At 44.1% G+C, this 10,573-nt stretch overlaps 1 protein-coding gene across 2 annotated transcripts in view; it reads left to right on the top strand.

Annotated features, from left to right (window-relative positions):
- The window catches only part of STAU2 (staufen double-stranded RNA binding protein 2), a 195,548-nt gene extending 185,287 nt beyond the window's left edge, over window positions 1-10,261 (top strand). For both annotated transcript variants that reach the window (XM_068165893.1, XM_068165896.1), the window contains 2 exons: window positions 8,224-8,312; window positions 9,171-10,261. In XM_068165893.1, the coding sequence (XP_068021994.1) occupies window positions 8,224-8,312; window positions 9,171-9,264 (183 nt within the window). In that variant the 3' untranslated portion in view covers window positions 9,265-10,261. The remainder of the gene's footprint in view (window positions 1-8,223; window positions 8,313-9,170) is intronic.
- Window positions 10,262-10,573: the final 312 nt, after the last annotated feature.

Genomic DNA, 10,573 nt, shown 5'->3' on the forward strand with positions numbered 1-10,573 from the left:
AGATCTGCTGAACAGATTGGAAAAACTGCTCAAGAACAGTTAATCCTTACTTTAGATTACCCCCAGAAAGCTGGCAAGATCAGGCTCTTCATGGATTATGTGTCATTTCAGTTCTGGCTCCATGCGTTGCCTGAGGGTACTGTTAACTACCGTGTGGGACTTGTTCTAAGCTACATCTGTGAATCATCACTCTCTGAAGGTAGTGGGCTCCTGTCCTCCAAGCTCCTCCTCTTGACAGGTGCAATCAGTAGCCTTCATTGTAGTGCCTATCAGGTGGCTCTGCCTTTGTGCAGGGATTAATTTGGTTGGAAAATGCTATTTCCAGGGAAACTACATGAATTAATCAGATTATGTCTCTGTGGGTTTTATGCATATCATAAACTGTGGGAGGAAAGGGCTTAAAGTCATTTAATTAAGGTTTACATTGTGCAGTGTGAAAAGCCCTTCTGAATTTCATTTTTAAACAGATGTTAAAACTGGTTCACATAAAATCTTATCAACCAGGGAAAATGGCACATTGAGAGGAAAGGGGCAGGAGTTACTGCTCGTGAGCTGGTAAATCCATTTACACCACAAGGTGTGGGGAAAGGGAATTTGTTTGCAATACCCATCACCTGGTTTTGGCTTGGCTTTTATATAGGGAGACTGTAAATCCAAGAGAACTAAATGGCAATTGTAAGGAGTCAAATTTTAGCTGCTTTGTGTGTGTGTGTAAGTCTGCCCAACCAAATGTCATAGAGTCATAGAATGGGTTGGGTTGGAAGGCACTGTAAAGATCATCTAGTTCCAAACCCCCTGCCATGGGCAGGGACATCTTCCACCAGCCCAGGTTGCTCAAAGCCTCCTCCAGCCTGGCCTTGAACACCTCCTGGGAGGGGGCATCCACAGCCTCCCTGGACAACCTGTTCCAGTGTCTCACCACCTTCACTGTAATTTCCAGTCTAAATCTGCCCTCTTCCAGCTCGAAACCATTGCCTTTTGTCTACAAGCCCTCATCAAAAGTTCTTTCCTGGCTGTCTGGTAGCCCCCTACAGATACTGGAAGGCTACTCTAAGGTCTCACCATAACATTCTCTTCTCCAGGCTGAATAGCTCCAACTCTTGCATCCTGTATCCATAGCAGAGGTTCTCCAGCCCTCTGATATCTTTGTGGTCTCCTCTGGACCTGCTCCAACAGTTTGATGCCCTTCTTGTGTTGGGAGCCCCAGAACTGGACAGGGTGCTCCAGGTGGGGTCTCATGAGAACAGAGTTAAAGGGGCAAAATCACCTCCCTCATCCTGTTGGTCACACTTCTTTTGATGCAGTCCAGGACATGGCTGGCCTATCTTCCCTTGGTGCCTTTCTGTATGCATGAGGTTTTTAGTGTGGACAAATTAAAGCCAAGTGGAAGCTTGGTCAAAAATTTCTTCATCAAGAGAACCCAAACCCAATTGCCAAGAACAGTAATTCTGAAGACATACACATTTAAATAGACACTAGGTCCTCCAACTCACCTCTTCAGCTCTGGTCTTCTTGTGGTTATCTCAGTAGCCCTCAACGGTGAAATGTAAATCCACATGTTAAGAAGCCATGAAGTGTATCTGATCACTGCCACAACCACCTTTGTTGCAGTGTTATTGCACAGGTGATGCTGGCTCTTGAGGCCTCAGTTGTCAGAGCAAGGGCAAGAACCTTTCCACTTGGGAGGCTTTTGTACTTTGGAGTTTTTGGAGTTTTTGGAGTTTTTGGAGTTTTGTACTTTGGAGAAGGAGACTTGACGGGGTGCTTGGTGCCATGGGTTAGCTGTTTGGGTGGGTTGGATTGGTTGATGGGTTGGACACGATGATCTTGAAGGTCTCTTCCAACCTGGTTTGGTTTATTCTAATAAAGGTTTATTCTAATAAAGTTACAAACCAAATGAACATGGATTGTTTGAAAATGCTCTTGCTACCAGTTCTCTTCATGCATTTCCTCTGCTCGTGTCTAGGCTTCTGGCTTGCAAGTGCAATGGAGGCCCAGAACTAGATCTATCCTTTTAATCTGACATGCAAGCATTTTGTCAAGCCTGAGCTCAGGCACAGCCATATTCTTTACCATGAGCGTAGAACACTGGTATAAATTGCCCAGGGATGTGGTTGGGGCCCCATCCCTGGGTTTATTCAAGGTGAGGCTCAAGAGGACTCTGGGCAACCTGATCTAGTTGAGGATGTCCCTGCTGACTGCAGTGGAGGTTGGGCAAGATGACCCTTTAGAGGTCCCTTCCAACCCAGACCGTGACTGATTCCGTGACTCTGTGATTCATGTGTATGGCCTGTGGCCACAGGCGGTATGACCACAATGAGCCCCTTCATTCTGCAAACTCAACCTTGAGCTAAGACCCAGCTACTAAGGACAGTAAAATCTTGTCTTTCATGACCTGCTCTGGACCCTGACTTCGGCAGCGGAGTTGTTTCTGCCCATAATTTTATGTCATCAGGCCAAGCTGAATGGTGGGGTTTGTATGTACTTAGAAAACTGATGTTAGGAGACATCTCACCAGTCAGCTAACAGTGTCAAGCAGTGTGTTTATTAGGATTGTCTCAGACCTCCTTGGTAAAGTCAACTGGAAGGGCCACAGAGAACAACAAACTTTTACAGTTTTCATCTTGGTGAAATAATCTGCAAAGTTAACACAGATTTAGGAGGAAGAACACAAACCACATACTGTGCTAAAACAAACATGGGAGAATTTTATCGTGAGGATGTGGTCTTACAAGCACGTGGACTAGCAAAGTGCCTGTCTGCCCTTGCTAAAAGAATGATCTAATGTTACCAGATTGTCATTCTGAGACACTTAATCCCCAGAGTGAGAAACAGTTTCAATGCTCTTTTACTAATTGCCAATTGACTTGAGGAAAGCTAAAAGCTGGCTGGAAACATCCATCCCCATCCTGAGACGTACTCATAGTAATCCTGGGAATGGCAGCCAAGACAAACAGCTAGCGGTGCGGCGCATCCTGTTGGCATCGCACTTTTGGCACTGTCAGAGCTACGGAGAACACAAGCGATAGGAGAAATGTGTAAGGACATCTGTTCTGTAACCTGTGGGGCTTCACTCACAAAACAGTTGTAAAATCTTCTGGAGGAGAGGAACATTTCTCTCGAGCTGTGCAGATGCTCTGTTGTAAGAGAAAATATCAATGGAAGGAAGTGCTGAGCCTTTGAAAGAGGAAATTGTTTACCAAATTCACTGTCAAATGTTCCATTCTCTTCTTTCCTTTTCGTTTAACCTGACTTATCTGCTCTTCATAAGTTATTTTTAAGCCAAGGGGTGTAAATCTGCTGGGACTAATAGAATTGAATCATGGATCAAATTAGCCTGGTGTCTGCTTGTAACTCTTCTTTGCTGCTCTGTGTCATTCTGCTGACTATTCAGGTCACAGCCTCTCAGCTACCAGCTTCCTTCCTGAATCCAGCATCTTCATGTCTGTCTAGGGACACAGCAGGGAGACGTTAAGGACATTTATTGAGGTCCAAATTACTGTTTACTTAGAGGGTTCTCTCTGCTGATTCTTCCAAATGTAAGCAGGCTATGAGGGAAAGAAAAGGGGGAGTTTTTAAGCCACTGCAAGGTGCTCTCTACCATTCTTCTGCTGCCCTTCAGGCACAAACCATGAAAGAATCTTTTCAGCGTCCAGTTTTAAATATGAAAAAATCTTTCTGGAAATTCAAATGCTGTTGCAAAAGTTGGGACATAAGTAGTTAATCTTTCCCCCCACAGGTATCAGGTGGGGAAAATGGCATGGTTCCATCAAGAAGTCAGTTCTTACATAAACCTGGAACACTTGAGGAAACTGGTAGATAAAGAGGGAGTGTGAGGTGTAGGAGGTTGGGAGGACCTGGGAAAGGAAAGTTTAGCACTGGGAGTGTCTAGGGGACCTGGGTAGGAGGACATTTAGGATCAGGAAAGAGTAGGGGTGGTGGAAGGGGGAGATTTGCAAAGAAGCAGACAGATTGCATCTGCTGTAAAAGAAGTCAGTGCCCTGGGGTGGATAATAGAGGGAAGAAGCCCAGAGGAACTGGAGTGTCTTGGGAAAGCTGTGGGACTGAGGCAGATGATGTGGAGCATGGGGGCTCGGTACTGAGAAGAATGGGCTTTTGAAGAGATCATCAGCTTCCAGAGCAGCACAGGGGAGAAGCCCAGCCACAAGGGTTGGTGTGAAGGCTGGCTCTTCAGCAGTGCTGACACCCTGGCACCTCTGCTTGGAAGATCAAGGATACAGGTAGAGCACCATTTTCCTGCCACTTGCCCCCTCTGAAATACAACATATTTGCCACTTGCCCCTTTCAGAAATACAACACATTTGGTATCTTTCATACTGCATTTTAGTTTGGGAAGTGCAAGGCTTGAAGAAAGGTGAGATGGAGAAAAGAGACCACACCACACTGCAAGCATGGATGTGTCGTTATTAAACACCCTGAATGATTTTGTGTTTCCCACAATTGTTCCATATTGACTTCCTCAACATGCATGTAATAATGATCCATGCTTCCAGGCTAAAAGTTCATTACTTTAACTTGTGCTACATCTCCCCTTGCTGCTAGAAGACAAGAGATGCCCTCATGTTCTGTTTCTGTTGAGATAGTGGCTAATATCTTTCTAGGAATTTCCAAAGCAGTGTTTCTGGAAAGCAACCCTGTGAGCTGCTCTGTAATTTATGTGGTATGCCTTGCAATGGCCAGGTCTGTGAGTAAAACAGTAATAACTAACAGATGTATACTCAGATTCAGAGCAATTCTAGAAAGGAATTAGGAAGTTTGGGTTGGTCCAATTAATCTCTCAACGATTTGGGGATTTCAGTGACCACTGATCAAGATCAGACTGTTCTGCATATCATAGGATCAACCTGTGATCTAATCTTGAATGAAACATGACTTGGCTGTACTTCTTACCAGGGCCTCTTTGTCCAAGGCACTGCACAAACAAATAACCTGAACAAATAGTTCTTCAACAGTGAGTTTACAATTCACACATCAAACCCGGAAGCTAGGAGTGGATATAAAAAAGGTAAACAAGGTGGATTCAAAAACAGATGAGGTGGCAGTTAGGCTGTGTAGGAGGAGCAGATGGCTCAGCTTCCTTCTCTCCTTGCAGTGCTACCTGGTAATGGAGATCATGGTTGTTTTACTAGAGTATGTCAGGAAAAATAGATGTGAGAAGATGGGAGGTTCTTGTGTGCCAGTTCCTAACCACTGAACTTTGGTTCCCATGGTTGCTAACCCATGACAAACTAAAGTACAACACAGAAGCAGCCCTGTGCAAGGAAGTGCAGGAGCCCAAATCACTCCCCTTCCTAACACCATTGGTAGTGCTTGCATTGTGATGAAGAGGACCCCAGGGAGAGGAGAAGACAGAAAATGGGATGAAGAAATGTGTTGGGTTACTGGAATAAACAGAGAAGTTGAAAGTAGATGAGAACTCTTGTTGCCACTGGGAGATATTATTCTGGTTGAACAAACAGTGGTTTTGTTGTGCAGTCAGGATCAAGGATGGAAAGGCTGATGGTGATCAGAGCTTGCAGTTGAGAATGCATGTCCAAAAGAGTAAGGGACACTACGAAGTGGTAGAGAAAGAGCTGTCTTAGAAAACAAAACAAAACAAAATAAAACCTCACAAATATATCAAAATGTCAAGAAAACCAGAAGAACTGAGGAATGGGAGAATTAATTCGTTGGGGAACTCAATGGGCAATAAAAGTGAAAGATCCTGTAATGAAAGAAGTTGTGACTGAGGTGAAGCTGACCCTTAGACCTGTAGCCATAGCAAGGAAAAACAATAAAAAGAAAGATGTAGAAGATGGTGGGGGAAATTATGTCAGTGGATGGGGAAATTATGTCAATGGATGGGGAAAAGCAGAGAGCAAGTTAGCTGTTAGATACAGGGAGTCCAGAACAGATAGAGGGGATGGGTATGTTAACCCATAGACCATGAGGTCTACCAAGACCCTTTGTATGATGTTTGGCTTTTTAATTGTTTTATAGGGTAAAAAACATAAAACTTCACTAACTAGATAAATTTCACCTTCATGCATTATGGAGGGGAGTACCTTTTACGGCCTTCTGAAGCTTTAGCAGCTACCCATTACTATAGACCAGTCAAAGGATCATAGATTCATAGAATGTTAGGAGTTGGAAGGGACCCTAAAAGATCATCCAGTCCAAACCCCCTGCCAGAGCAGAATCACCCAGGGCAGGTCACGCAGGAACACATCCAGGTGGGTTTTGAAAGACTCCAGAGAAGGATACTTAAATCCCTCACAGCAAAGAAGCTTTTCCTCATGTTTAGGTGGAATGTCTTGTGTTCCAGAGTGTGTCCATTGCCCCTTGTCTTATCACAAGACACCGCTGAAAGGACACTGAAACCTTCTCTTTGACACCCACCCTTCAGATATTTGTAAACATCAATAAGATCTCCTCTCAGCTGTCTCTTCCCCAGGCTAACCAGCCCCAGGTGTCTCAGGCTTTCCTTGTCAGACAGGTGCTCCAGTCCCTTCATCATGCTTGTAGCCTCCCTTGGACTCTCTAATATATCTGTGTCCTTCTTGAACTGGGGATCCCAGAACTGGATGCAAAACTCCAGATGTGGTGTAGGACAGTGTAGCAGGAGGAGGAGAACCTCCCTTGACCTGCAGGCCACACTCTTCTTAATGCACCCCAGGAGGGTGCACCAATCTTGGATGCCTGTTTTTCTACTTGAGGGCAGCCTGGCAATTTCTGCACCATTTTTCATTCACTCAAATACACATTGTCTGATAATACTGAAGTTGTATGAAATGACCTTTCAAAGCAGAGAGAATCCAGGCAAAGAGCTGGTACAAAAGCAAATCTAGTAGTTCAGTACAACGGCAGCTCCTGTTCCAGACAGAGTCCCTCCTCTCTGGAAGGAATGGGAAATGAGGATAGGGAGGTGGGCTCTTTCTGTCCCAGCAGTTAAGAGGAGGACAGCTTTCAGTTTTCTTCACAGTGTTTGTTGCTTCACTGTGAAGAGCAGTGCCGTAGGGCCTGCACTCAGTCCCACTGTTTGAGATACTACCTTTGATGACAGTGTTTGTGCAAAGTTACCCTTTCCCCCTGAGTGCATCCTAGGTGGCAGTGATTTTTCAATTCTGCTTTACATTTCCCCTTCAAGACAGAACTGACTTCAATTGTTTTATTGTGCTGGGTGTGTTTTCCAAGCCTGAGTGTTTCATAACCAACCTTAAATGGAAAAAAATAAAGCATTTGGCTTTCGCCAAAGCACTTAGGAGGGAGAGAAGAAAAATGTTGAGTCCTAAAGCAAGACTTGCGAAGATGAGAGGGAAGCTCGTCAGTAAAGAGTGTAGTTGTATGGAAAATGAACAGCTGAAAACTGATTGTTCTCCTCTTCCTGATGCTTCTTCCTCAACCTCTATTGGTTCACCCTCTCTAGCACACCTACCTGTGAGTGAGGCATCAGTCTGCTGCATTGCTCCGGATGTGTCAGTTGCATCCTGCTGACCCTCTTCTTGTTGCTCACACCTTCTGCAGTCATCTGCATGGCAAGAATTTGGCCATAGGAGCTCTGGAAAGCATGGGGTTTAGGAAAGCACATGGGGAAGCTGGAGACACTTGGCAGACCATAGAGGCAAGAATCCTAGAAGTATATCATGGTCTTTGTGTAGCCGATGAAGCTTGCATTAACACAAATGGAAATCACAGAATCACACAGCATCACAGAATTAACCAGGTTGGAAAAGACCTTTGTGATCATCGTGTCCAACCTATCACCCAACACCATCTAATAGCTAAACCATGGCACCAAGCTCCTCAGCCAGTCTTTTTTTTAAACACTTCCAGGGACAGTGACTCCACCACCTCCCTGGCCAGCACTTCCCAATGGAAAATCTCTCTTTCTGTGAAGAATTTCTTCCCAACATCCAGCCTAAACTTCCCCTGGTGCAACTTGAGACTGTGTCCTCTTGTTCTGTTGCTGGTTGCCTGGGAGAAGAGACCGACCCCCACCTGACTACAACCTCCCTTCAGGTAGTTGTAGTCACCCACAACTCAGAGGGAGAAGATATCCTCCCTCAGAGGATGTTATGTACCCACTCTGTTAGCCCTGCAGTCTAAATGGCTTCACTATACAGGAAATTACTTCAGTTTAGCCTATCAAAACACACACCTTCCTCCACTCTGTGTTCATACCCTTGTGCCTGTGGCTTTTATGACGACTCATTTTTCCCCTAGGCAGCATTAAGTGCCTTGAAACAGTTTTCAGAACAAGGGCTGGATCCAGTGGAAGGGCCTCTGAAAGTTGAAAATGGATCACATGAAAAGTAAGTACCACTGAAACCCATTTTAATGCCCGCGTGGCATGGGAGATAAGAAATGGTAATTCAGAGCTTAGCTGCCCTTTGAAACTTGTGCAAAACTATTTCCTCTGTAATTTATAAGCAGTTTGTGACAGTTTGAGAAGATAAAGGAGATTTCAGGGTTAGCATTACTGATGATGCTTAGCAATGAGCTACGAGCTATAGTCAGCCCTCCTATGGCAATCCTAAAGCAAAGGATTTTCTCTTTGCTGTACGGATTCTCTCTAAGGAGCATAACATGAATTTTGTCAGCCGTGTGGGAGCACATGATATTGCTTGCAAACAAGGACAGATATCAGCCAACGAACCCTTGTGTCTGCAGGATTAATTTTAGCCTAAAGAATGTAAAGTTCAAATTGCTTTCAGGTCTTAAAAAGCGCTCTTGCGTGGAGCATTAGCTTGAACCGGTAGACAACAGCAGTAAGTTTCACACTGGATTTCTGATTATTTACGAATTTGGGATTGCCTGTCCAGTACAGAGATTTATCTTTTTTTGTCCAGCTGCTAGTCTGTTTACATAAGAAGGTAGTCTTGTGTTACTAAATAAATCAGGAATTAATAGAACATAAGAAATAGGACTAAAAGTGGCATTTGGAATTTTCAATAGATGTGTGTCATGGCTATTTCTAAGCTAATTTAATCAGAAACATTTTTTCATATGATCTCATCAGCCTAGTATTTGAACATAAATATTGTTGTTTCACTTTAAAATGTTACCTTCCACAGTGACCTTTGAATCTCATGTGCCATCTGGTAATAAACATGTCTTAAAGATGTGCAACCCCGGACCTTACCACTCTTGTTAATGTATTAATCTTTCAGACAAGTCAAGCATCTGGGAGAGAAAGCAGACAATAAGCAGACTAACTCAGGCACCATTGCTCAGGACTGCAAGGATTCAAAGGCTGTCATCTAGGAGCTTCCCAGCACCCACGGCTGCCACTGCATCCTTATAAACCTGTCAACACGCACTAGGGTGATGTGTATGGGAAATGAATGACTAATGCCATGGCTGGAGTCCTTTGTGAAGCAGCACTATTCTAGCACAGGAGATAGCATATGTGGTACTCTGTATTCCACATACAGCCCCCCAGCACTTCCCTTAGAACCTCAGATCAGAGCATAACTACATTGCCCAGAGGCAGAAGAAGTCTAATCGTGTTACTGGAGGTTAAAATAACAACTAATTAACAAAAGGTGTTTAAAAATAAGGTGTTGGGGGGTGGGGGAGGAGGGGAAGCTTTACAATTGATTAATATTGAGGAAAATGAGTCAGCCTTGGTTGAGTTATACAATTTTTTCGTAGTGTAGTTTTGAGTTCAGCTTACTGTTTTCTAAATAATGCTTGGATATTTCACAGTTAACCAATGACAGTGCTGTGAGACTTGTAGCTGGTTTTCTCCATATCTAGTCATGCAGCTTATCTTTTTATGCAGGCATTATGTATTCTTCATCCTATATATGAATATGTATGACTTTAAGATGCACTACTGAGAGTTGTATGCACGCAGAAGTTTCAATCATGCCAAGCATTTGCCTAACAGGAGCAGATGATAGCTGTGGTCAGCCTCAATATACTCCAGGAATAAAGCAGATATGGCCTTCATTTTCCGTGCCATCATCAATTAAAGAGGCGACACTTCCCTCTTCAACTCTGCTCTGTTGTGTGAAGCACATCTACAACCCCGTTCTGTGTGTTGTACCAACCCACCACCTGCATCAGCTGGGTGTTTTTAACCAAGAGCAAAAGGTAGGACTGCAGCAGTATCAAGCTGAGGATGCAAACTGCTGGTGTAAAGATCGTTCTTTTGTGAAAGGAGTGACAGCAGGGAGGTCATCTGTGGCTGCTCTGTACCAGAATGTTTCTCTGAAGTGTTTGCCCAAATGCAGTAAAACCACATCAATTCATGTGTACAATGACAGTGTTGTCTCTTTCTTTACTATTCACAGGCAGACAACTAAGAGAGTGTGGTAAAAAAAATCATATAATTGCAAACCAACAAATAGTTGGCTGCCATGCCAAAGCTGGGGTCCAACCTACCTTTCCCTGTGCCACCACCTTCTGCAAACTTACTGTGTTAGACCATCTGACATTTAAGCCATTTATTTACCCTTTTATTTCATTTTATGTAATCCCAGTGCCATAAGCACATAAAGCTGCTCCCCACTGCCTAACAGTCACGACAACATTGCACAAGGTTTTGGAAGCATACACACCAGGGTGT

The sequence above is a fragment of the Melanerpes formicivorus genome, unplaced genomic scaffold, assembly GCF_026170545.1.
Source record: "Melanerpes formicivorus ecotype bairdi unplaced genomic scaffold, bMelFor1.0.p_v2 SCAF_94, whole genome shotgun sequence".
In the NCBI taxonomy this organism is placed as follows: Eukaryota; Metazoa; Chordata; class Aves; order Piciformes; family Picidae; genus Melanerpes; species Melanerpes formicivorus.